A 27286-nucleotide genomic window follows, 5' to 3' on the forward strand; every position below is an offset into this window, starting at 1 on the left:
AACAAGGTTTATTTGAAGTGTACACAATCAGACCTTCCTATAGTTTCTGCCCTGACTTCAAAGCTTAGCCTGGAGGCTGAGCAGATGAACAGTGGAAGTTTCTGTACCAGGCCGGCCGTGACCAGAACAAAGTCTACTACCAGACGGCTACAGCAGAATTAGCTTCCGATATTAACAGGAGCAGCAAAGGATCATCTGGAAGAACTCAGCATGTCAAGCAGCATCTGGGGAGGGGTGGTGGGCCGGGAGGGTGTTTGTCAATGTCTTGGGTTGAAACCCTGCATCAGGAATACTGCTCAACCTACTGTGTTCCTCTAAGCTACATGACCCACTGGGTCCCTCTAGCAGATATTTTCTTGATGTAGATTTCAGCATCTGCAGTCACTTGTGTCTCCAAGTTTTAGTGTGGGCCAGGAAGAGTAGGAAAACTGCTACAGGCATTCCCAGAAAAACATAATTTGTTCCTGCCCTCAGCTTCCCCCCTGTCCTCCCCCAATTGCAAATGCTCCCTCATGATTTTGTTGGCGACAGATCCCATCCTGCTGATGTTTCAATTAATATATCAGCCTAGGTTCAAGCAGAGCCTAGAAAGATGTTGGGAAATTGAGTCTATGTACACTCATTCCCTTGTGTTGTGGTACATAATGCCAAGCTCTTCAGCAGGTTTCTGAACAACTTATTCCCCAGCCACCATTAGAAATAGTACTCCAAATTTCAGTATTTAATGCCACTTTTATCTTTGCAAATTAAAATCTTTTAAAACCAGTGCATTTGAGAAATCCATTCTTTACAAGATTTTTCACTCTGGTAGGTTTCTCCACTCCATTTTGTTTTCGGCTGTCCAGAATCACAGATGTTAAATCCAGATGATTGAAAGTATCTGTAATCTCAATTATTGGAATATTTTCAAGTGTCCCTGTTTCTCTTTGTAGCGCAGCTCTCCAGGAATTAGCACAAACAAACCAGAGACAAATGGCAGTGAAGAATTGCTTATGAGTCATGGAGAAGCACTTCCACTTCCAAGACCACAGGGACCATTTGGAAGGCCTGGAGAAGGACCTGGACCTACTGACCAAGGTGCACTGCAAAAGTCAAATCCTTCCACTGTTCCACCAATATTCACTACAGCAAGCGTGCTGGAGGAGGCAGTTCGCAAAGGTACGTAAAAATAATTCACAGAAGTTCATAAGAATAGTGGCTGTTTATCCAGATTATCACGATGCCTTTCTGGCCATATTTCTGGACAAAATAAAGATAGAAAGGGGGCAGATAGTTTTGAGATGCAGGGAGTCTGCAGAAGGACTTAGACAGATTAGGAGAATAGACAAAGAAGTAGTGGATAGGATATATTGTAGGGAAGTGTATGGTCTTGCACCTTGGTAGAAGGAATAAAAGGCATAGACTGTTTTCTAGATGGGTTTCAAATTCAGAAATCAGGGGTACAAAGAGACCTGGGAGTCCTCGTGCAGGATTTCTAAAGGTTAACTCGCAGGCTGAGTCGGTGGTGAGGAAGGTAAATGCGATGCTAGCATTCATTTTGAGAGGACTAGAAAATAAAAGCAAGGGTGTAATGCTGAGGTTTCATAAGGCAGACTACACTTGGAGTGTTTTGAGCCATTTCTGGCCCCTTATCTATGGAATTTATTATATTAAAATGTTGTCACATGAAAGCACAATAGGATTTGGTTGGATGACTGGTGGGTTGAGTAATGCTGTCAAGAAGAAGACTAATAGTAGGGTGAATTTTGTTGTAGCACACAGCCTAGGAATTTTGATATTTGCTCTTATTGCTAACTATGTAACAAAGTTTATCTCACAAATTCTCAGCAGCAATGAAAAGGTCGGTTTTCTGAAAAGTAAGGCATTTGTCAAACCAAATCTATTTTCAATACAGACAGAAATAGAATGTTGTTAATTACTTTTAGACCTGGGTATCCAATTCCAGGGTTTCCCATTGGACCTTCTAAACCAGTAAGACGACAACCACCCTTTAGGGAAAATAAAAGATGAACTAATAAATAAGATAAAGTAACAAGGCAATCAATCAATCTTAAGCAAAATCTAATGACTAGAAATTACACTTAACCTGCATATTACCAGTGAGATAAATAGAACACAGGCAGAGATTTTTAGCTGTTAATGCTTATCAGACAACTCAAATCTCAGAAATTTCTTCACCCCCGTGGAACACATGCTTCAAATGGCATTTTAGGTTACAGGAGTTGAAATCAGGTAAAATTATTTGAGGTAATTTAAAGCTGAATGGTGGAGGAGAGAAGGAGTACTACACAAGGGTGATAATGGCATGGAGGATACACAACAGGCTTCATTGGTTACAAATATAAAGTCAGAACTACTCAGCAATTCTGCTAGTTTCTTGCCACATCACACCACAGTCCCCACTCCTCACCAAGTCCCCCAAGATACAACAATGATCCAGATACAATAGATCACTGCTATTTGCAAGCATTATTGACACTCCAATGTTCTTAAAAAGACTAATGTTGTCAGAAAGCTATATTAGAACTGCATAGCACAGCAGATAACACATCGCCTGACGGTGGCAGCTCTAAGATCCAGGTTCTGTTACCGCTGCTGTGGGTTTCCACTGGGTGTTCTGATTTCCTCACCCATTCCAAAGATGTACGAGTTACTGTAGGCTTTGTAGTTTGTGGGCATGGCTACGCTGCCGCCAGAAGTATGGCGACATGCGGTCTGCGCCCCCGATCATCTCAGATTGTATCGGGTGTTGATGCCAACACCGCATTTCACTGTGTGTTTCAACGTTTTGATGCACATGCTGCAATTAAAGCTAATCTTTGTATCTTCCCACTGAAAGAGTTTCTCATGCCTTTGCTTAGCACTGAAACTGCAGAGGTATTCTGGCATCCAGGGGAGTGGTTCCGGAGGAGTGGAAAATTGAAAATGACACTCCACTCTTTAAGAATGGAGGGAGGCAAAAGACAAAACGGGGAGAAGATTCTGAAATCAGAGTTGCAAAGAGAGTTGGGAGTCCTTGTACAGGATTCCCTAAAGATTAACTTGCGAGTTGAGTCAGTGGTAAGAAAGGCAAATGCATTGTTAACATTCATTTTGAGAGGACTAGAATATAAAAGCAAGGATATAATGCTGAGGCTTTATAAGACAGGCCACACTTGGAGTATTGTGAGCAGTTTTGTGTCTGTTATCTAAGAAAGGATGTGCTGGCATTGGGAGAGGGTCCAGAGGAGGTTCGTGAGAATGATTCTGAGAATGAAAGGGTTAACATATGAAGAATGTTTGACTCTGGGGCTGTACTCGCTGCAGTTTAGAAGAATGCGGGAGGACCCCATTGAAGCCCATCAGATATTGAATGCCTCGATTGAGTGGATGTGGAGAGGATGTTTCCAATTGTGCGGGTGCCTAGGACCAGGGGCACAGCCTCAAAATAGAAGGACATCCTTTTAGAACAGAGAAGAGGAGCAATTTCTTTAGCCAGAAGATGTTGAATCTATGCAATTCATTGCCACAGCCAGCTGTGAGTATGTTGAAAGCGAAGGTTGATGGTCCTGAACAAGTAAGGATATCAAAGGTTATGGGGAGAAGGCTGGAGAATGTATTTGAGGGAGATAATAAATCAGCCATGATGGAGGAGTGGAGCAGACTTGATGGGATGAATGGCTTAATTTTGCTCCTACATCTTATGGTCTTATGATCTAATGATCTGTAACTCAATTTAAGCACTTTTAAAAGGTTGCCTCGCATTCTCTTACATTCCAAGGAATAAATATCTATGCTGGTTTTCTCTCTCTCTCTCTCTCTCCCCCCCTCTCTCTCTCCCTCTCTCTCCCTCTCTCTCCCCCTCTCTCCCCCTCTCTCCCCCTCTCTCCCCCTCTCTCCCCCCTCTCCCCCCTCTCCCCCCTCTCCCCCTCTCCCCCTCTCCCCCTCTCCCCCTCTCCCCCTCTCCCCTCCTCTCCCCTCTCTCCCCTCTCTCCCCTCTCTCCCCTCTCCCCCCCTCTCCCCCCCTCCCCCTCACTCTCCCCCCTCACTCTCCCCACTCTCCCCCTCTCTCCCCCCTCTCTCCCCCCTCTCTCCCCCCTCTCTCCCCCCTCTCTCCCCCCCTCTCTCCCCCCTCTCTCCCCCCCTCTCTCCCCCCACTCTCCCCCCCACTCTCCCCCCTCTCTCCCCCCTCTCTCCCCCCTCTCCCCTCCTCTCCCCCCCTCTCTCCCCCCTCTCTCCCCCCTCTCTCCCCCCCACTCTCCCCCCCACTCTCCCCCCTCACTCCCCCCCCTCACTCTCCCCCCTCACTCTCCCCCCACTCTCCCCCCACTCTCCCCCTCTCCCCCTCTCCCTCCCCCTCTCCCTCCCCCTCTCCCTCCCCCTCTCCCCCCCTCTCCCTCCCCCTCTCTCCCCTCTCTCTCCCCCTCTCTCCCCCCCCTCTCTCTCTTCCCCCTCTCTCTCTCCTCTCTCACTCCCTCTCTCTCTCCCTCTCTCTCTCTCTCTCCCCTCTCTCTCTCTCTCTCCCTCTCTCTCTCTCTCCCTCTCTCTCTCTCTCCCTCTCTCTCTCTCTCCCTCTCTCTCTCTCCCCCTCACTCTCTATCTCCCTCTCTCTCTCTATTCAGGCCCTCTAGTCATAGCAACTTCCTCTTCTGTACTCTTTCCAGTTTGACTACGTCTTTCCTATGCCAAAACTGTACAGTGTACTCCAAAAGTACAATGTGTTATACTACTGAAGACGTGTTTATGAGGCAGGGAGAATCATTTCCAATTTCAAAACCACAGCGGTCATTTGAAGGGCTGACCACTGACCAAGGTGTACTGCAAAAGTCAAATCCTTTCACTGTTTCACCAATGTTCACTCCACCAGAAGTGCTGGAGGAGAAAGTTCACAAAGGGGCAAACTTTGCTAAGCAAATGACTCAGCCACTTTCCTCAATTCACATCCTGATATTTTTATATCATCTATCAAAGGCTCCTGTCAACTTCTGTTATTATACAGAGTGAGCAATACAGTGCAAAGCTCAGCCCCTTACAGACTCACAGTACAGAACACATTTATGGATTCTGTTGTCAGAATAGCCTTTTATAACCACATTTACCAGTTTTTTTTTTCCAAATCCTACACAGAAAACTAATGTGTGAACCTAGTTAAGTGAACTTCATGATTTAAAAAAAATCTTAAATAGTACTTCCTGACACAATGATAAAATAGATAGGCGGAGGTGTGGATTTTATGCTAACCAGTCATGCATTTTGTTGGGTAAAATTCCCTGCCTTAATCAAATAGTCCTTTGGACTCTGGGTGGAGATTGCCTGCTGTTGGCTTACAAGCATTGTTTCAGCTGTTGGTTTAAGATTAAAACAAACTGCAAATATTAAACCACAGAAGTATGTTTAAGATTATTTAAGCAAATACATTTTTTGTTTGATAACTTTAAAACATCTTTCTTCTGTCTACAACAAGCCAGGGTTGTTTGTGCTGGGACCAATGGGCACTCACGTGGCTCCAAGCTATGCCTGCCTGTCTATTAGCAATGTGGAATGGGCTATGTTCCAGTCTTAAACTGGTGTCCATCCCCCACTTTTCCTATACTACATTGATGATTGCATTGTTGCTGCTTCCTGCACCCATGTTGAACTTGTCGACTTCATCCACTTTGCCTCCAACTTCCACCCTGCTCTCAAATTTGCCTGGTCCATTTCCGACACCTCCCTCCACTTTCTTGAACTCTGTATCACTGGAGACAGCTTATCTACTGATGTCAATTCTAAACCCATGGACTCTCACAATTACTTGGACTATACCTCTTCACACCCTGTTACTTGTAAAAATGCCATCACCTTCTCTCAATCCCTCCATCCCCACCGCATCCCCATCCCATCGTTTTCAATCCAAAACAAAGGAGGTGTCCTCCTCCTTCAAAGAAAGGGGCTTCCCTTCCCCCAACATGAATGCTGCCCTCAGTTCCAGCTCCAACTCCTTAACGTGGCTTGTTAGAAGCTGCAGCTGGATGCGCTTGTCACAGTTGTAGTCATCATGGATACTGGAGGTCTCCCTGCCTTCCCACATCCTGCAAGAGGAGCATTCCACTATCCTGCCTGTCAACCCTGCTGCCCTAGCTGAGCAGATATAACGAAGAGAAGGAAAAATTTGAGCTTTTCTTTTCTTCCTTTTTCTCCGACTGAAGCCTCTCTTCGCAGAAGCCTCAAAGAGCCAAAGCCTCAATATCACCACTCTGTCCACTCAGATGATTGCCGCTGCCTTCCTTTAATGTGCTGTTGCTAATTAATCCCAGACACCGATTGGTCGTTGGTCAAAACTGTTTTTCACTGTACTGATCTGCTGTTGCTTTTTATCCTCGGGCAGTGGACCTGATTGAAGCCCCCTCCTCTCAAAACTTCCAATGTCCAGATTGGCCGCTGGTCAAAGCTATTTAAATGGGACTCCATCTTAAACGAGTCCGTGCCACTACCAATGGGAAACCCAGAGCTAGTCAAGGAGCAGATGGCAGGAGTTGTTTCCATCTGCTCGTAATAGTAGGTGAAGGGAGAAAATATGATAGTGATGGTAGGTGGGCTAGGAGCACTGTAATTCATGACTAATTTTCATGTTTTGAGAAGTTGAATGTAACATTTTCATATGATTTTGGGCTACAGATCCAGCCTGTGATGAACCCCTTGATCAAGGGCCATGCAGGAGTTATGTTATTAAGTGGTACTATGATACTGCAGCTGATTCATGTGCACAGTTCTGGTACGGAGGATGCGGAGGAAATCAGAATCTCTTTCAGACTCAGGATGAATGCCACAGCAAATGCTTAAAGTTGACAAAGGTGAGTCCCATTCACAGGCTAGGTCGAATATCAGTGAGTTTTCTGTGCTAGGTGACTATCATCTAACATGTTCAAAGATCCCCTGCACTTTTTTGCTCAGCAAGCCCTTCAATCTTAGCAAAGACATTGCATCTCATAACAGAACATCAAAACATATTTTTTCTATATTAATACTTTGGAAGAAAAATTGAGGGCAGTGAGGGCACAGAATGTACTTGGAGTGGGGATAGGCGTCCGAGCACTATGACCAAACAGGCTGCCTAGGCCCCAGCGCAGAGCGTTTCCTGAAGTAAAACTGCAGTGCAAGTCTTGATCCCAGCAATCTACCTGAAGTTGCAATATCCAGCATTATTAGGAGCCGAGGGAGTAGATTTAGGATGGAGAGGAGGAGGAACTGCTTTTCCCAGAGAGTGGTGAATCTGTGGAATTCTCTGCCCAATGCAGCAGTGGAGGCTACCTCAGCAAATATATTTAAGAGAAAGTTGTATAGATTTTTAAATAGTAGGGGAATTAAGGGTTATGGGGAAAAGGTAGGCAGGTGGAGATGAGTCCATGGCCAGATCAGCCATGATCTTATTGAATGGCGGAGCAGGCTCGACAGGCCAGATAGCCCACTCCTGCTCCTATTTTTTATGTTCTTATGAGCCATTACTGCTCATTTCTTGAGGAAACAAGGTGAGATGAGAATGCCCTTGATATCAAGGCACCATTTGCCTAAGGAGCACCTAGTGAAACCTAAACTAAACTGGAAAGTATTTGAGCCACTCAGCAGGTCAGGCAGCACAGTGAAGAAAGAAAAATGATAGGCTCCTATCCCGTGATTACAACACAACACAATATAGTTAATCTGTGAACAGTTGGGGATGTCACACACAACTCAAATCCTAACTATTTACTCCATCCTCAAAATAACATGTGTAAAGACATTTCACAAAACAAAGGAGGAAGAATGGATTGGGTATAATACCCCAGCTGTAGCCAAGCAATGTTGTTTAGGTAATGCTATAATCACCTTGCTCTTACCCTCTGTCTCCTGGCTAATTAAAAGATATGCCATATGCCTTTTTAACCACCTTTAAAATGTGCTGCCACTTTTAGCAGTTCCTAGACACGAACGCTAAGATAGAGCTTTACCTAACATGAGGGGAAGGGGGAATTCAAATGATGGAAAGTATGTTAAATCAAAAGAAGGGAGAGAGCATGTGTGTCCAGTAGTGAAGTGGGGGAATAAAAATCAAACCACGGCGAAAAAGCAGACAGGAAACGTAATCAAGCATGTGCATCTGAAGTTGGAACCAGATTAACTAACAGTTTAATTTACGGTAATAGCTATTACATAAACATGGACTGGAAACTCAATATTTTGGAATTGGGGGAAAGAGAAAGGAGGCAGGCTCGCATTGTTAATCCAGGAGGGTATCCATGTGGCGATGAAGGATGAATGTGCTCAGAGATTCATGGTGTGGAATTGGCCTGGATGGAAGCAAGGAATATCTGGGGGAAGGGTGTCTATGGGCCTCTGTTCCTTGCAGCAAGATAAAGGATATATGGATAAATGGATAAATAATGAACAATTTTTAAAAAGGACACTGTAATGTCACAGATGATTATAGCCCTTTGAGAGGAGTCTCAAGATGGCGCTTATGGAGTGAAGCGGTTTTAGGCTTCGCTCCAATCCTTTTACTTTTTTTTACCTACAAGCACCCCCTAATTGATCTTTTTATACCTATTCTAAAGGGGTTCAGGCATGTGAAATCTTTTTCAATTATTTGAATCATTTTCAACTCGTTGAAATGTCTAAAGTAAAGGAATCAAAACAGACGAAAGAACCGTTAACTTTAGAAGCAATTGTGAAGCTTATGGACGACAGACTTGAAAAACTGGAGAATAAATTAACCTCAAAGCTTTCTACGTTCGATGAAATTTTAAAGACACTTGACACAAAACTTCAATCACTTACATTGGATTCACAAAAACAACAAGCAAGAATTTTAGTTCTTGAAGATGCCGCTCGCCAGAGAGATCGTATAATTGAAACTCTGCAACAACAGCAAGTTTTGACTTCTCAACAGCTGGATCGTTATAAATCTAAAATCACTGATCTTGAAAACCGCTCTCGAAGACAAAATCTCCGGATAATTGGGATTCCGGAAAAATTTGAGAACGGCGATCTCACTGCATTTTTCTCCAAATTTTTAATGGATATCTTCGGCTCAGAAATATTGGATACCCCTCCAATAATCGACTGTACACATCACATTTCTCATTTTCAATCAGATTCAGGTTTGAAACCATGACAAGTAATTCTCCGGATCCATTATCCTCATACCAAAGAACGTTTGATTCGGGCTGCCCAGAAAAAGGGTATGATCAGCTTTCAAGATTTTAAATTCCGTATTCTGGAAGACTATAGTCCCGAAGTTTTAAGGGCAAGAATGGCTCTTAAATCGGTTATGTCGGAAATTCATCAGGAAGGCTACAAGCAAGTGCTGTTATTTCCAGCACAATTGAGAGTTACTCTCAAAGATGGGACTTATCGGCTGTTCAAATCTCCAGCGGATGCTCAAAGATTCCTTGAAGAATAATACTTTATTGTTTCTACGGGTTGGCTAATGTAATAATTAGTTTATAGATTTGGATCTTTTATAAAATGATTTTTCTTTTACGTGATGGCTTACACGTATTTCTTACACACGGTAAAAGTCCGTTTTTGGTTTATTCTGAGTTTGTTCTTTTTATATTATTATTCTGTTAGTTTTGAAAGTAACTCATTAGGGTTTCCTTTTAAGTTCATATACACTTTCTTATATTTTTAACGTTTAACTATTAAGATTTTAAAAAAGTAAATAATTTTCTAAGATGTCGTTTCTTCTCCCCGAAAGACCTTAGTGCTTGGATACGTCATATCCATTTTGATGTGTCTGAATAAGTTTAAGGACTTTCTTTTAAAACACTAATACAATATTATCCATTTATGGGTTTTATCATTTTAATTTTTTTTAAATCCTTTTGTTTTATATATATAATACTAATTTTATACTTTAATCTTTGTTATACTAACCCTTTCTTATAATATGGGTGGTTTGTATCTTTTATTTAACTTTTTTGTTTGAGTTGCCGTCTTGAGACATGGGGGTAAATTTAGTATTAGATCGCTTGCTTGCCTCTTTTTGGCTTTTTTCCTGGGGTTTTGAGGGTGGAGGGAGGGGGATTTTTCTTTTTGCTTGCTTCACGCTTAGCTTTACTTCATGGGCTGATTCAAAACTACTAAAATGGTTGCAGTGTCATGACTTCCGGTTCCTCCTTGAACTTACTTCCCTCTTCCGGATTCATGAGTTCATTTTTTTTTAACCTTATGTGTTAATTGTAATAAATATTGGCAATATGGATAAGATTATTAATTTTGTTTCTTGGAATACTAATGGTTTAAATCATCCGATCAAACAGAAAAAAATATTCAAAGTATTCCACAGAATGAATGCTAATATTATCCTTGTACAAGAGACTCATGTGAGGAAGGCGGATAGTCAATGTCTTTTTAGGTTTTGGAAAGGCCAACAGTATCACTCGAATTCCCAAGCCAAAGTAAGAGGCGTTTCTATTTTTATAGATTCTTCAACCTCCTTTATACACTATGAAACAATTTCAGACCCACAAGGTAGATTTTTGCTTATTAGTGGTTTTCTTTTTAATCAAAAAGTTGTTTTAGTTAATGTTTATGCTCCAAACACTGATTGTCCTGAATGTTTTAAGTGTCTATTTACATCCCTTCCTAATTTGAATCAGTACATTCTGATAATGGGTGGGGATTTTAACTGTTGTTTAAACCCTTCAATGGATAGATCTAAGCCCACCCAAGCTCTTCCGAATAAATCGGCCTCTCTTATTAATTCCTTTATGATTGATTCTGGAATTTCCAAAATTTGCCATTTTTTACACCCCAATGACAAAGAGTTTTCATACTTTTCTCATGTTTATCATAATTATTCAAGAATTGATTACTTTTTTATTGATCACCATTTACTTACAGATGTTATTGATTGTGAATATGACTCCATTACCATTTCTGACCATGCACCTTTGAAGCTATCCATTAAGACAATGGACTAATTGTAATTAATTAATTAAAAGTACTAATGCTAAATCTTGGAGGTTCAACTCTATTTTATTGCAGGACTTAGACTTCCTTAATTTTATTAAACAACAAATTGATTTGTTTTTCTCAAAAAATTCTACAGCAGAGATCTCTAGTGGAATTTTATGGGACACTTTTAAAGCATTTATTCGTGGATAGATTATTTCATACTCTGCTGGAGTTAGGAAACGAACTAATTCTAAAATATTAACATTGGTTGATAAAATCAAAGCAATTGATAAGATTTATTCAGTGACCCCCAGCAAACAACTTTATAAAGAAAGAGTTGAACTTAAAATGGAGCATAGTTTGTTATTATCCTCTTCGATTGAAAATCAGTTAATTAAATCTAGAACCCAGTTTTATGTACATGGAGATAAGTCTGGCAAATTATTGGCTAATCAATTGAAAACTGCTTCAGTTAAACGACAAATTACTAGGATTCGTAAACGAGATGGCACTCTGACGATCGACCATAAAGAGATAAATAAAGCCTTTCAAGATTTTTATAATTATATCAATCAGAATTTGTTGAGGATGCTTCTATAATAGATGAATTTTTAAGAAAATTGAATATCCCAAAATTAACAACAGAGGATAGTGTATTCCGAGATGCACCTATTACGGAAACTGAAATAAAAAAGGCTACTTTTTCAATGAATTCCGGTAAAGCTCTTGGTCTGGATGGTTATACTGTAGATTTTTTTAAATCCTTTTCCTCTATACTCTCTCCTTGGCTTTGTAAAATTTTTAAAGATGCGTTAACTATAGGTAAATTGCCACAATCTTTTTATGAAGCCTCTATTTCCTTAATTCTTAAAAAAGATAAAGACCCCACTGAATGTGCATCCTATTGGCCTATATCCTTGCTGAATACGGATTTTAAGATTTTTAGTAAAATTTTGGCCACTAGATTAGAAAATATATTACCTCGAATTATTTCTGAAGATCAGACTGGATTTATTAAAAACCGCTACTCATCTTTTAACATTAGAAAATTAATTAATATTATTTATACTCCTTCACCCAAAATACCAGAATGTGTCATTTCCTTAGATGCTGAAAAAGCATTTGATAGAGTTGAATGGCCATATTTATTTAATACGTTGCAGTATTTTAACTTTAGTTCGAAATTTATATCATGGATTAAATTAATATACTATAAACCCTTGGCTTCGGTCTTTACCAATAATCAAAAAAAATTTTTCAGTTATTCTGTGGTACAAGCCAAGGATGTCCTTTAAGTCCTTCACTATTTGACATTGTTTTGGAACCTTTAGCTATAGCCATTCGTGAATCACCTAATATTTTGTGTATTACTCGTGGGGAAGGGATGTATAAGTTATCATTGTATGCTGATGATTTGTTACTATACATATCCGACCCTGAGAGATCTATTCCTGCTATTTCGTCCTTGCTTGGTCAGTTTAGTAACTTTTCTGGTTACAAATTGAATTTTAATAAGAGCGAATTATTTCCATTAAATATGCAAGTTCCAATTTATAAACATTTACCATTTAAAGTTGTCACAGATTATTTTACTTATTTGGGTATTAAAATTACCAAAAAACATAAAGATTTATTTAAAGTTAATTTCTTACCTTTAATTGACCAAATTAAGCAACTTGTTACCAGGTGGTCTCCACTATCTTTGTCATTGGTTGGTCGAATTAATGCTATTAAGATGATGGTATTACCCAAATTCTTATATTTATTTCAAGCATTACCAATTTTTATTCCTAAATCTTTTTTTGATATTATTGACTCCAAAATATCTTCCTATCTGTGGCAGAATAAAAATCCTAGACTAAGCAAAAAATATTTACAGAAGCCTAAGAAGGAGGGTGGTTTGGCTTTGCCAAACTTGAGATTTTACTATTGGGCAGTTAATATTCGATATTTAATATTTTGGACACAAGAATCGACTATAGCAGCTTGCCCACAATGGGTAAATTTGGAATTTAAATCTGTACAAGACTTTCCATTGTTTTCAATTTTAGGATTTTCACTTCCTTTTTCTTTATCTAAATTGAATAAACAAATAACTAATCCTATAGTTAAACATACATTGCGAATATGGTTTCAATTTTGTAAATTTTTTGGCTTAAATAAGTTCATCTTATCAAGCCCTATAATATCTAACTTTCTTTTTCGGCCCTCTTTTATGGATCAAGCCTTTGTTTTATGGAAAACAAAAGGTATAACATGTTTTCATGATCTATTTTTAGATAATAGTTTTATGTCCTTTGAACAGCTATCTAATAAATATAATTTACCTAAAACTCATTTTTTTAGATATTTGCAAGTTAGAAATTTTTTGAATAATGAGTTACAATCTTTTCCGAAATTATGTCCATCGGACATTATGGAATTTTTTTTAGCTCTGAATCCTTGTCAGAAGGGTTTAGTAGCCATCATTTATAATATGATCATGAAAATACAGCCAGAAGTATCAGAAAAAATTAAGAAGGAATGGGAAAAAGAACTTCATTGTCTTATACCCACTGAGCAGTGGGAGAAAATTTTACAATTAGTCAATTCTTCTTCTATTTGTGCTAAACATGCCCTAATACAATTTACGGTTGTACATAGGGCTCATATGTCTAAGGATAAACTTGCTCGATTTTATTCTTATGTTAATCCAACCTGTGACAGATGTCATTCTGATGTTGCTTCATTGACCCACATGTTTTGGTCTTGCCCTTGTTTGCAAAATTACTGGAAAGATATTTTCGGTATTATTTCAACAGTTTTGAATATCATTTTCCAACTGCATCCTATTACTGCAATTTTCGGTTTACCAATGGCGGATAATAGTCGTTTATCCCCCTCAACTCGACGGATGATTGCATTTGTTACATTAATGGCTAGAAGATCTATTTTATTGAATTGGAAAGAAATTCATCCTCCAACTATATTTCAGTGGTTTTCTCAAACTATATCTTGTTTGAGCTTAGAAAAAATTAGAAGTGTTGTCTTTGATCCTTCAGTTAAATTTGAAGAAACTTGGAGACCATTTATTCAACATTTTCATATGAGTTAAATTGTCTTTTCCTAAACCTCACTTTTATTATCCTTAATTATTTGGATGGAGGTTCAGAGTTATTGGCACTACTGTATATATTTGACATAATGCAATGGCCCACGTTGGTTAGTTTTTTTTTCTCTTTTTTTGGGGGGGGTTATTTTTTTTTACTTCTTTTGTTCGTAATTATCATGAGTTTGGGAGGTTATTATATATTGATTATCATCTATTTGAATGTTTATTTAAACTATTAACTATGTACTCTCAAACTCTCTGTATTCATGTTTCATTTATGTTTGTTTAAAAATTAATAAAAAGATTTAAAAAGAAAGATAGAATAAGTCGAGCTGGCAAGGATTCTGTGTCAGAGGCATTTGTGGAGTACACCTGCTATTGTTGCTAAAATCGGGACCCATCCAGGAAGAGACTCTTTGAGATTTGATCTTGTATGATGAGGTACAATTAACAAGAGATTGATAGGTGGAGGCAGACAAGATAAATGCTAAAAAAAAAGTCAAGCAGAGTTGTGTGGAGAGGAGGGTGATAAATGGGAACACAAAGTCTACAAGGGCTGGAAACAGATAAATAGGTATCATTGTTTTAATGATCATCTGATTATTTAAAATTTGTATTCTTTCACTATTTGTGTGTTGTCCTTGTGTTCATAGGAAGCACTTTTTTTCTTATATTGTACTGAAAATAACAGGATTTGTTCCTGCAAATCAGAGTACTGTTTTTGAATTTGTAACAATGATATAACACTTATTTTTTATTACAGAAGTGAATAGAAGGATTAATTTGTAAAGTCTTTAAGGAGAATCCTTGTGACCTGGAGAAAATTCACCACTCTGCAGAACCCAAAACATTATTTTAATTTGGAGCTAATTATATTATTTTCTGTGTGGCAGAGAGTTGAAGCACAAAATAGAATTGGATTTAAAAAGTCAGTAATTAATAAAGCACCGTAAAGACTGCTATAATAAAATGTTCTTATTACCTGTTGTGTTCTACTTCAGCCAGATCAACTTCCACTTGATGAGAAAGATATTATCAACAGAATTTCTTGTGGGTAAAATTCCCCCAAATTATTCCTGTTGCCAGAGGCACTCTCTCTATATTACTTCGAATTGAATAGAATTTCACAGCATTGAAATAAGATCTTTAGTCCAGCAAACCTATGCTAGTACCTACTGCTTTACTAATTCATCTAACTTTAATGGCATAACTCTTCATTCCTGTTTCCATGTGCTTATTTAGAATCCCCTTAAATGCATCATGTTATTCATCTTCTGTTGGCCTGATCCAATGATGGAAGACTGGAACACTATTTAAATCCCACCATAGACAACTGGGGGATTTAAATTCAGTTAACTATGTCTGGAATTAAAAAATAATCTCGTTATCAGTGACCAAAAAACATTTGGATTTTTATATATGTTAACCTGATTCATAAGTCTTCTGGGGAAGCTACTCTTAGCTAGAACTGTATGTGATTCCAGAACTACAATGACATGGTTGATTTGGAACTGTCCTTCCAATGGCTTTGTAAGCCATTCACTTGGCAAAAAGGAAACTTACCTCCCTGTTCTCAAGGACAATTGTGGATAGTCTCCCCAGGGACATCTGCATACACATACTGTGAATATATTTAAAAATTATGCCAGGGTGTTACACATTCTGCTGGTAAAATGTTCATTCTGAATTCATGTTCTCCAGCTTTGGACACCTCTCTTCCTCAAAAACTTTCACATTAATTGCTGTAAAGAATTGTAACAAACTCTATCAGTACACCCTTCTAGAAATTAAAGCCAAAGCCTTTTAAAATTATCATGCTTTATTTTGTTTTCTTCAGGAATTAGGATGTAGTTTACACTATGGCTAACATCAGCCAATTTTGGTGCAGCATCCTATTCTTCGGGAATGTAGCTTAAATATGTTGAACAGTGCTGAGTTCTCTAACCATCTTCAATTTAGCTGGTTTGGAATGTGTCACATATATTGCATGTGCATGGATGTCCAAATATTTAGAATTATCAAAACTGACAAAAATAGAAAGCCACTTGGTCAGTTCAAGATGTAGGATAACTTTAACATAATCTTTATCTTGTTGTGCAACCACCAACATTCCGAAGGCTACTTCCTAATATGAAATAGTGAAACCTGCAACTGAGATCCAAGTGCCAAAATTTCTCCTGTAAATGTATTTTACATGCATTCCTGAGTAAAATAAAGCTGAAATCTTCCTGAGGAGTTGAGAGTCTCCAGCATAAATAGACTTAAGTACAGGCCAGCCACAATCTAAATGAATGCTGTAAGACGTACAAGAGGCTAAACTCAGGATCTGTTGGAAGAGACCAAGATCTGAGCAGGAATGTCCTTGCATGATTTTTAATAGCTAGTTTGCCCATTATCCAGAAGATAAAGTTAAATTGATTTTCCCTCATTTAGTAATAACCCATGAAATAAATAAATAGTTGAATTTGTGTTAATCTCATAAATGTAGGCTAGTTAGATCAATAAATTAATAATGGCCAATTACTACTGGGTAAGTTGCCACCGATTGGGTTAAGTGAATACTGTGGACAGTAATATAATGGAAGTGAAAAAAAAGACAAACTTTCAGCAGGTCGAGCGGCATCTATGGAGAAAAAGTCACCATTTCAAATCAACGCCTATCATTAGTTACTCTTGCCATAGAGGCTGCCTAATGAAGCATTGAATACAGTAACTTGTTTTTAATTTGAACTGTGTGAGCAATTAAAGGACACACACATGAAACTGATACATTTCAAGGTAGAATTAAATCAAACAATCTTTATAATTAATGACTAGAAAAATATTGAGTTAATGCAGTTTGTTAAAATCTCTAAATAATATAAAGGGGAAAGGTCAAATTCAAAGTGTAGAAAAAGAAACATAGGCATGGGTAGTTACAAAGCTGAGTTATAACTATTAAATAATTAACTATTTTAGTTTTCTGTTTTATTTTGTTTTCTTCAGGAAATAGGATATAGTTTACGCTTTGGTTAATGTGCCAATTCTAGTGCAGCATCCTATTCTTAGGTGCTCTAGCTTAAATATGTTGAACAGTGCTAATTTCTCTAACCATCTTCAATTTAGCTGCTTTAGTGAAGTGCCTTGGAATGTGTCATAAACATTGCACGTGTATATTTAAAATTATTAAAGCTGACAAAAATAGAAAGCCACTTGATCTGTCATGTCAGAGAGAGCTTTTTGCTAAAACAATTAAATATTGAATGCTTTGCTCTGTTCTTGTTCTATTGTTCTGTATTTTTGCATTCCAGACATTTATTTAGACTCCATAATCCAACAACTCACTCTCTTAAATAAATTTCTCCTAATCTTCTTCTTACTGCTACTTGTAACTTATATCCCAGACCTTAGTCATTGGCTTCTAAAGCAAGATACCTTTTTTATGATTTCAACTTAACAAAATATTTCCCCTGTTTATTATTTAGAGATTTTAACAAAATGCATTAACTCAAAGTTTATTTTTATTCATTACATACAAAGATTGTTTGATTTTAATTTAGTACTGCAGCACTTCTGTTTGTAAAGAAAACATGTTCAAGATAGGTGGAATTTTAAGATTTGATGGTAGTAAAGAAGAATGGGAATTTTTGGCTAGTCCTGACCAGTACTTGTCCTTCTATCATTCCAGAAGAAGTTTTACTGACTGTTCAGTCATTATGGGTATCCGTCCATACAACAGATTGTAATGTTTATTCTCATTATGGGAATGGCATAATATACTTCAGTCTGAGTGGAGCTTTGTAATATTTCTGAAAGCCATTGTATGATGCTATATAATTTTCTTCTAGAATTACATAGTGTATAGTTAAAAAATGTATCTTACGAGTAAGGAAAAGCTTTCTAAAGGAAATTGCTTTAACTAACAATTAATGGTTGAAAACACTGAGAACCAAAAATACCAAAAACAATAGCTCAATAACGCTACATATATTCAGAAACTGTGACCAGTCAGGCTGCCCAAAATGTTTTGCACCTGGTCTGCAAAAAGTAGCTGATTTTTAGCTATGTCTAATGGTAATCTAATGTCCCTTTGTGCTATAAATAATGCAGGTTGATCTTTTGGCATCTCTTTACAAACACCCTGGGCAGTTAACATTGTGAGTAAACTGCTTGATAACAAAACTAAAACTCTTTACAAGATCTAGTCTAATTACTTGTGAAGAAAGAAATGTCATTTCAGTAGATGCATATTATCCAGGGATATATTTTCCATGTTCTGTTCTGCCAGTTTTAGATATCACAGAATGATTATAATGCAAAAAGAAGCATTTAGCCCATTGAATCTATACTAGGTCTATGCAGGAACAGTCCAGCTGATCCCACCCCTGTCCTCTTTCTGTTGTCCCATCCTTAAACCAGTTTCCTTTTGAATGGTAAATTGAATCTGACTACATTTCCCCTGACAGCCCAATCATTCCATGTGTAAAGACACTTTTCTTCATAGCCCCTTCAGTACTTTTTACAAACACTTTCATTCATCTTTCCCCGTTTTCTTGTTCCCCTGGCATCCACAGTACTTGGATTTGTGGCACTTGCATCAAGGAAACATTTAGCAGTGAGCATCTTTCACCAATATGTTAACGTCACGATTCAGAAACCAAGGACTGTTCTTTTTTAACATTCTTCTACACAACTACCACTTTTTGTGTGGGGAAGTGCATACTGGTCTGTAGCTTATCACCAAAGATCATACCACTGTTGATGAAAGATCAGTCATTTTGACCCTGAGTTTGTTTTATTACATGCTGAGATTAACATTGAAACTTAGCAGAAATTTCCTCAAAAATAGAATCAAAGAATGACTTGTATGCCAGTAAATATTTACAATTTGGGTAAATGCACTTAAATGTATAATTTCTGTGTATTTCTGACTGAGCCAATAAAGTTTCAAAGTACTATATTGCAAGTCTGCATTCTTACTGGTGTAATATCCTGGTTTAAGACCATACTTTATTTTATTAATACAGTTATGCTGTTGCGTATTTTGTTTTCTGCAGATTTTCTCAAAATGCAGTGTGTTCCTCTAATTACATTATACAATTGGGTATTTCATTTTTTGCTGTTTAAAGCAATTCAGTTCATTAAGTCAGGCTTGTTGTATTAGCCAATGGGAGCGTTTTGGCCAATAAATTGTCCCAGAACGTTCTAGAGGGAATGGGGCATAGCCATTTTCAAGAGAAAGCGCAGGATTGAAGAAGGAGAAAGAAGCAACCGCAGCGAAGAACATGGTGAAACACTCACAGGACCCATTTGGAAGAATACATACTGCTGACGGAAAATCCTCACGTAGACAATGATCCCACGGAGGACATACCATCAGGGGCACAATTGAGAGCATCCTGACCGGCTGCATCATTCCCTGGTATGGGAACTGTACCTCCCATAATCGCAGAATTCTGTAGAGAGTGGTGTGGACAGCCCAGCGCATCTGTAGTTGTGAACTTCCCATGATTTAGGACATTTACAAAGTCAGATGTGTAAAAAGGGCCCATAGGATCATTGGGGACCTAACTCATCCCAACCACAATCCTTTCCAGCTGCTACCATCAGGGAAACGGTACCGCAGCATTAAAGCCAGGACCAACAGGCTCCAGGACAGCTTCTTCCACCAGGCCATCAGACTGATTAACTCCTGTTGATTTGATTGTATTTCTATGTTACGTTATTCTATTTATTATAAATTAGTATGATTGCACATTGCACATTTAGATGGAGACATAACATAAAGATTTTTACTCCTCATGTATATAAAGGATATAAGAAATAAAGTCAATTCTAATTCTTCTAGTTAGCTGGTTATCACACAAACTTAGAAACATAAAAACATAGAAAACCTACAGCACAATACCGGCCCTTTGGCCCACCAAGCTGAGCTGAACATGTCCCTACCTTAGAAATTACCTAGGGTTACCCATTGCTCTCTATTGTTCTGAGCTCCACGTACCTGTCCAGGAGTCTCTTAAAAGGTGCTATCATATCAGCCTCCACCACCGTCGCCGGCAGCCCATTCCATGCACTCACCACTCTCTGAGTAAAAAAACTTACCCCTGACATCTCCTCTGTACCTACTTCCAAGCACCTTAAAACTGTGTCCTCTCATGATAGCCATTTCAGCCCTGGGAACAAGCTTCTAACTGTCCACACGATCAATGCCTCTCATCATCTTATACACCTCTATCAGGCCACCTTGGCCTTTTCATTGTTATTCAATAGACAATAGGTGCAGAAGTAGACTATTCGGCCCTTCAAGCCTGCACCGCCATTCTGAGATCATGGCTGATCATCTACTATCAATACCCGGTTCCTGCCTTGTCCCCATATCCCTTGATTCCCCTATCCATAAGATACCTATCTAGCTCCTTCTTGAAAGCATCCAGAGAATTGGCCTCCACTGCCTTCTGAGGCAGTGCATTCCAGACCCCCACAACTCTCTGGGAGAAGAAGTTTTTCCTTAACTCTGTCCTAAATGACCTACCCCTTATTCTCAAACCATGTCCTCTGGTACTGGACTCTCCCAGCATCTGGAACATATTTCCTGCCTCTATCTTGTCCAATCCCTTAATAATCTTATATGTTGCAATCAGATCTCCTCTCAATCTCCTTAATTCCAGCATGTACAAGCCCAGTCTCTCTAACCTCCCTGCGTAAGACAGTACGGACATCCCAGGAATTAACCTTGTGAATCTACGCTGCACTTCCTCTACAGCCAGGATGTCCTTCCTTAAACCTGGAGACCAAAACTGTACACAATACTCCAGGTGTGGTCTCACCAGGGCCCTGTACAAATGCAAAAGGATTTCTTTGCTCTTCTACTCAATTCCCTTTGTAATAAAGGCCAACATTCCATTAGCCTTCTTCACTGCCTGCTGCACTTGCTCATTCACCTTCAGTGACTGATGAACAAGGACTCCGAGATCTCTTTGTATTACTCCCTTACCCAACTCTATACCATTCAGATAATAATCTGCCTTCCTGTTCTTACTCCCAAAGTGGATAACCTCACACTTATTCACATTAAATGTCATCTGCCAAGTATCTGCCCACTCACCCAGCCTATCCAAGTCACCCTGAATTCTCCTAACATCCTCATCACGTCACACTGCCACCCAGCTTAGTATCATCAGCAAACTTGCTGATGTTATTCTCAATGCCTTCATCTAAATCGTTGATGTAAATCATAAACAGCTGTGGTCCCAATACCGAGCCCTGTGGTACCCCACTAGTCACCACCTGCCATTCCGAGAAACACCCATTCACCGCTACCCTTTGCTTTCTATCTGCCAACCAGTTTTCTATCCATGTCAATATCTTCCCCCCAATGCCATGAGCTCTGATTTTACCCACCAATCTCTTATGTGGGACCTTATCAAATGCCTTCTGAAAATCGAGGTACACTACATCCACTGGATCTCCTGTAACTTCCTAGTTACATCCTCGAAAAATCCAATAGCTTAGTCAAGCATGATTTGCCCTTGGTAAATCCATGCTGGCTCGGCCCAATCCTATCACTGCTATCTAGATATGCCACTATTTCATCCTTAATAATGGACTCTAGCATCTTCCCCACTACTGACGTTAGGCTGACTGGACGATAGTTCTCTGTTTTCTCCCTCCCTCCTTTCTTAAAAAGTGGGATAACATTAGCCATTCTCCAATCCTCAGGAAATGATCCTGAATCTAAGGAACATTGGAAAATGATTACCAACGCATCCGCAATTTCCAGAGCCACCTCCTTTAGTACCCTAGGATGCAGACCATCTGGACCTGGGGATTTATCAGCCTTCAGTCCCATCAGTCTACTCATCACCGTTTCCTTCCTAATGTCAATCTGTTTCATTTCCCCTGTTACCCTATGTCCTTGACCCATCCATACATCTGGGAGATTGCTTTTGTCTTCCCTAGTGAAGACAGATCTAAAGTACTTATTAAATTCTTCTGCCATTTCTCTGTTTCCCCTAACAATTTCACCCAATTCATTCTTCAAGGGCCCAACATTGTTCTTAACTATCTTCTTTCTCTTCACATACCTAAAAAAGCTTTTGCTATCCTCCTTTATATCCCTGGCTAGCTTGCGTTCGTACCTCATTTTTTCTCCCTGTCTTTCCTTTTTAGTTAAGTTCTGTTGTTCCTTAAAAATTTCCCAATCATCTGTCTTCCCACTCACCTTAGATCTGTCATACTTATTTTTTTTAATGCTATGCAATCTCTAACTTCCTTTGTCAACCACTGTGGCCCCTTTCCCCCCTTTGAATCCTTCCTTCTCCAAGGGATGAACTGATTTTGCACCTTGTGCATTATTCCCAAGAATACCTGCCATTGTTGTTCCACTGTCTTTTCTGCTAGGATATCCGTCCAGTCAACTTTGGCCAGCTCCTCCCTCATGGCTCCATAGTCCCCTTTGTTCAACCGCAACACTGACACCTCCGATCAGCCCTTATCCTTCTCAAATTGCAGATAAAAACTTATTATGGTCACTACCTCCTAATGGCTCCTTTACTGCAAGATCGTTTATCAAATCCTGTTCATTACACAACACTAAATCCAGAATAGCCTTGTCCCTGGTCGGCTCTCGTACAAGCTATTCCAAGAATGCATCCCGTAGGCACTCTACAAACTCCCTATCCGGGGTCCAGCACCAACCTGATTCTCCCAGTTCACCTGCATGTTGAAATCCCCCATAACTACTGCGACATTACCTTTGCCACATGCCAATGTTAACTCCCTGTTCAACTTGCACCCAATATCCATGTTACTGTTTGGGGACCTGTAGACAACACCCATTAGGGTCTTTTTGCCCTTACTGTTCCTCAGTTCTATCCACACAGACTCTACTTCTCCTGATCCTATGTCCCCCCTTCCAAAGGACTGAATCTCATTCCTTACCAACAGGGCCACCCCACCCCCTCTCCCCACATTTCTGTCCCTACGATAGCATGTATACCCCTGTACATTCATTTCCCAGGTCTGATCTCCCTGCAGCCATGTCTCCATTATCCCAGCAACATCATAGTTACCAATTTGCACCTGAGCTTCAAGCTCATCCACCTTATTTCTGACACTTAGTGTATTCAGATGTAGAATTTTTAGCCCATTTCTCCTCTCTCTGTTTAAATTGCTGCCTATTGTGCTTAACCCAGCTCCCCGAGCTCCCATCGGGCTATACGCCCCTTGAATTTTGTTGTCCTTCCTAAATTTACTTATTCTTTCTGCACATTTAACTCCATGTTCCGTCAGACCATCCCTCTGTACACGTGTCCTCCTTATCACTTGTTCCGCCTCACCTTTCTCTACTACACACTTAATATTCCGGAACCGTATAGTCCCCACCTGTCCTTTATTCTTCATCTCGCTATCCTTTCTCACATTCTGGATCCCTGCCCCCTGCAAATTTAGTTTAAACCCCCCCGAGCAGCACTAGCAAAATTTCCTGCAAGAATGTTAGTACCGTTCCAGTTCAGGTGTAAACCGACCCGTCGGAACAGATCCCACTTTCCCTGGAACAAAGCCCAATTATCTAAAAAGCTGAAGCCCTCCCTCCTGCACCATCCTCTCAGCCACGTATTAATCTGTATTCCCCATGCATTGTAGAGTTATGTTGTTCACAGTACTAGTTAACTAATTATGAGCCTACGTTGACACTGGTAACTCATAATTCGTGGGATATCTGCTTTCATATTGCTGTCCCTATAGAGACATCTTAGATGTTGTACTTCTAAGGGTATGCCAGCCCATTCAACAGCACTTTCACACTTCTATCACAATTTTATCCAAAAGCAACGTTCTGCAGAAATCTTGGAAAATTCAGGGGAACAGTGTCAGTGTTGTAGGTTAATGACTGCCCTTCATGGTTTGATCTAACTTCACATTGTCAATGACTGGAGTCATCAGTCAAGAAGTATTGCAATCATGAGATCATTAGCAATTCTCTTCTATGGGAAAAAAGAAATAAACTGACTTTAAGAGATATTTGTAAAAGTTCAAAGGGATTTGAATAGTGTGAAAATTTTAAACAAGTTTTAATAACAAATATGCTTAAGATAGTTTAAATCACAGAAAATTAATATATTAAATATGGAGAAATAAACACATCAATGGAATTAACTTTTTCATCAAGTTTGTAAATCCGTTCAAATGAATTTATACAAACTATCCTCAGAACTTTGCCACCAGCCATATACCGTAGTTCAGTACATTTGTCCTTTGTAGCTGGGCAATGGAAGTGGCTTCCAGATTCACTAGTGCCTGATCTCCAGCTCATCTCTGACTTCTCATTTAACATATAATCATTAATAAAACAAATTAATAAAGTAAAATCCAAGATTCCAAGGACCAGGAATGGAGAGTTACAAAGCCTTACAAAGCCTCTAATTTGAGTTATACTGAGCCATGATGTAGCAAATATTGTCCAGCATTTTTTTGAAAATCTATAAGATGGAGTATTTATAAATGCATTTTAAAAATGTTGTGTGTCTTGAGAGTCTTGAATTTTATCATTTATTTATTTATATGGGTGTGCAATTGGTCCTTCCAGCTCTTGGAGCCACACCACCCAGCAAACCTCAATTTAACCCTAGCCTAACCATAAACCCACACGATCATGGGGAGAATGTACAGACTCCTTACAGGCAGTGGTGGGATTATTATATACCAGTGCATTATTACATCTTATGGCCAGAAAATTTATCCACTCTAAAACTGTCAGACAGAGAAGTAAAAGTTTTTATTGTGGGAAGACAATGTAAATGCTAATGTTAATCTTCTCCCATTCGGAATTATGAAAGTCAGCCTAAGCATACTCATAATAATGCACACATTATTTCCACTTTTCTTGCTTAAATACTTCATGTTTGTGTAATAGTTGACTCACTTATTCACAACTGTTTGTAGCAAATGAAAGACTTTTCCTTGTTGAGCAACAGCCCACCAATAGCTAACATAATAATCTTATTAACAGAATGTAAATTTCATTCAAAACTAAACCTGTGCTGTGTAAATCTTCCACAAGAATGAAGCCTACATTAATTTCAGTGGAAGGGTGGAGCTATAAGGGGCATAAGTTTAATTGAGATTTCCCTGTTTTAATTAATTGAGCTAATTGAAATGCTTTAAGCCTTTTAACTCTGTTCTTCAAATTTGTTTACATTTTTTATTACATTAATTAAAAAGTTTATAAAGTTTTGATAGTTTTGTGTTTTCAATTGCCAGGGAGATGGCACTTCACAGTCTTCACAGAGAATCAGGAATCAGTTTTCACCAGCAAGTCATCACAAGATAAAGAAGGAAAAGTGAGTGTTCAACAGGGCGAGTCTGATTCTGCCACGATACCCGGAATCATTATTTAATTAATTGAAATTCATATTATATATTCACAACACCAAGTTGGCTATCTTGTTAGATGATAATCCAAATGGTTAAACGTAATCTGACTTGTCCCAGCAGAAGGGAAAAGTGGGGTTGGGGGAGAAGAGGCATGCTGTGGTGATAGGGGATTCAGTAGTTAGGGGACAGACAGGAGGTTATATGGGTCAGAATGAGATAGATAGATAGATAGATTATTGATCCCTAAGGAAATTACAGTGTCATGGTAGGAGTACAAGTGCACAGATATAAATATTAGAAGAGAAGTAGAATGAATAACAAATAAGTTACCACAAGCAGTCTAACAGGAGGGGGTCATCACTGCCCCAACTATAGGTTGACTCATTATAGAGCCTAATGGCTGAGGGTAAGAATGACCTCATTTAACGCTCTTTGGAGCAGCACAGTTGTCTTAATCTATTACAAAAAGTGCTACTCTGTTCAGCCAAGGTGGTGTGTAGAGGGTGAGAAACTTTGTTCAGAATTGCCAGGATTTTCCGCAGGGTCCTTTCTTCTACTACAGCCTCCAGTGTGTCCAGTTTGACTCCTATAACTGAGCCAGCCTTTCCAATCAGTTCATTGAACCTGATGGCATTACCTGTGTTGATGCCATTGCCCCAGCACACATACCGCATAGAAGACTGTACCAGTGACAACAGTCTGGTGGAACATGTGAAGGAGAGGCCTGCATATTCCGAAGGACCTCAGTCTCCTCAGGAAGTAGAGGCAACTCTGGCCCTTCTTGAACACAACCTCTGTTTTGGTGCATCACTCAATGGTATGTTGCCTCCTGGGTACCAGGGTCCAGGACATCTCGGATTGAATCCTTAGCGTTCTTAAGTAAGAGGGTGAACAACCAGAAGTCGTGGTCCATGTAGGTACCAATGACATGGGTAGGATGAATGGTGAGGTTCTGCACAGGGAGTTCAGGAAGTTATGTGCTAAGTTAAAGGACAGGGGATTAAACAATCCCCTAGGTGGTGATCTCAGGATTGTTACCTATGCTACGTGCTAGTGAGACCAAAACTAGGAAGATTATACAGTTTAATACGTGCCTAAGGAGTTGGTGTAGGAGGGAAGGCAGAAGATTTTTGGATCATTGAGCTCTCTTCCAGGGAAGGTTGGACTTGGACAGAAAGGACAATTTGCACCTGAACTGGAGGGGACTAATATCCTAGTGGGAAGATTTGTTAATTCTGCAAGGTGGGGTTTAAAATAGAGTTGCGGGGGGATACGAACAAGAGTTCCAGAACAGTTAGTGGAGCGGCTGTGGAGGCAGATGTTGATTAGATGAGAAAGGGTGGCATTACTAGTCAGGGAAAATGTCATGGCAGAGCTCCACCAGGACAGACTGGAGAACTCAGCTAGTGAGGCATTATGGGTGGAACTGAGAAATAAGAAAGGTATGACCATGTTAATCGGGCTATATTACAGACCAACACACCAGTCCTAGGGACTTAGAGGAAGAAATTTTTAAAGAGAGCACAGACTGTTAGAAGAAACATAAGGTTGTTAATAGTAGGTGATTTTAACTTTCCACATATTGACTGGGACTCCTGTACTGTAAAAGGACTAGATGGGATAGTTTGTCAGATGTGTTCAAGAAAGTTTCCTTCATCAGTATGTTGAAGTCCCAACATCAGAGCATGTGCGATACTGGATCTGATATTAGGGAATGAGACAGGGCAGTTGACAGAAGTTGTTTAGGAGAACTCTTTACATCCAGTGACCACAATGATATTAGTTTCAAAGTAAATATGCCAAGAAATAGGTCTGGACTGCTGGTTGTGATTCTAAATTGGAGAAAGGTGAATTTTGATGATATCAGAAATGATCAAGCCAGTGTGGATAGGGACAGGTTGTTTTCTAGCAAAGGTGTACATGGAAAGTGGAAGGCCTTCA

General features: G+C 39.4%; 1 protein-coding gene across 3 annotated transcripts in view; it reads left to right on the forward strand.

Annotated features, from left to right (window-relative positions):
- LOC140732055 (uncharacterized) overlaps positions 1 to 27286 on the forward strand; it is a 125599-nt gene that overhangs the window by 93841 nt on the left and 4472 nt on the right. Inside the window, exons 23-25 of one of the 3 annotated variants that reach the window (XM_073054178.1) lie at positions 933 to 1158; positions 6637 to 6812; positions 25232 to 25311. In XM_073054178.1, coding sequence (XP_072910279.1) covers positions 933 to 1158; positions 6637 to 6812; positions 25232 to 25311 — 482 coding nt within the window. Of the gene's footprint in view, positions 1 to 932; positions 1159 to 6636; positions 6813 to 9089; positions 9478 to 14750; positions 18927 to 25231; positions 25312 to 27286 lie in introns of those variants that run through there. The other 2 variants (XM_073054180.1, XM_073054179.1) reach the window with 2 other exon arrangements.

This window comes from Hemitrygon akajei, chromosome 8, assembly GCF_048418815.1.
Source record: "Hemitrygon akajei chromosome 8, sHemAka1.3, whole genome shotgun sequence".
Taxonomy (NCBI): domain Eukaryota; kingdom Metazoa; phylum Chordata; class Chondrichthyes; order Myliobatiformes; family Dasyatidae; genus Hemitrygon; species Hemitrygon akajei.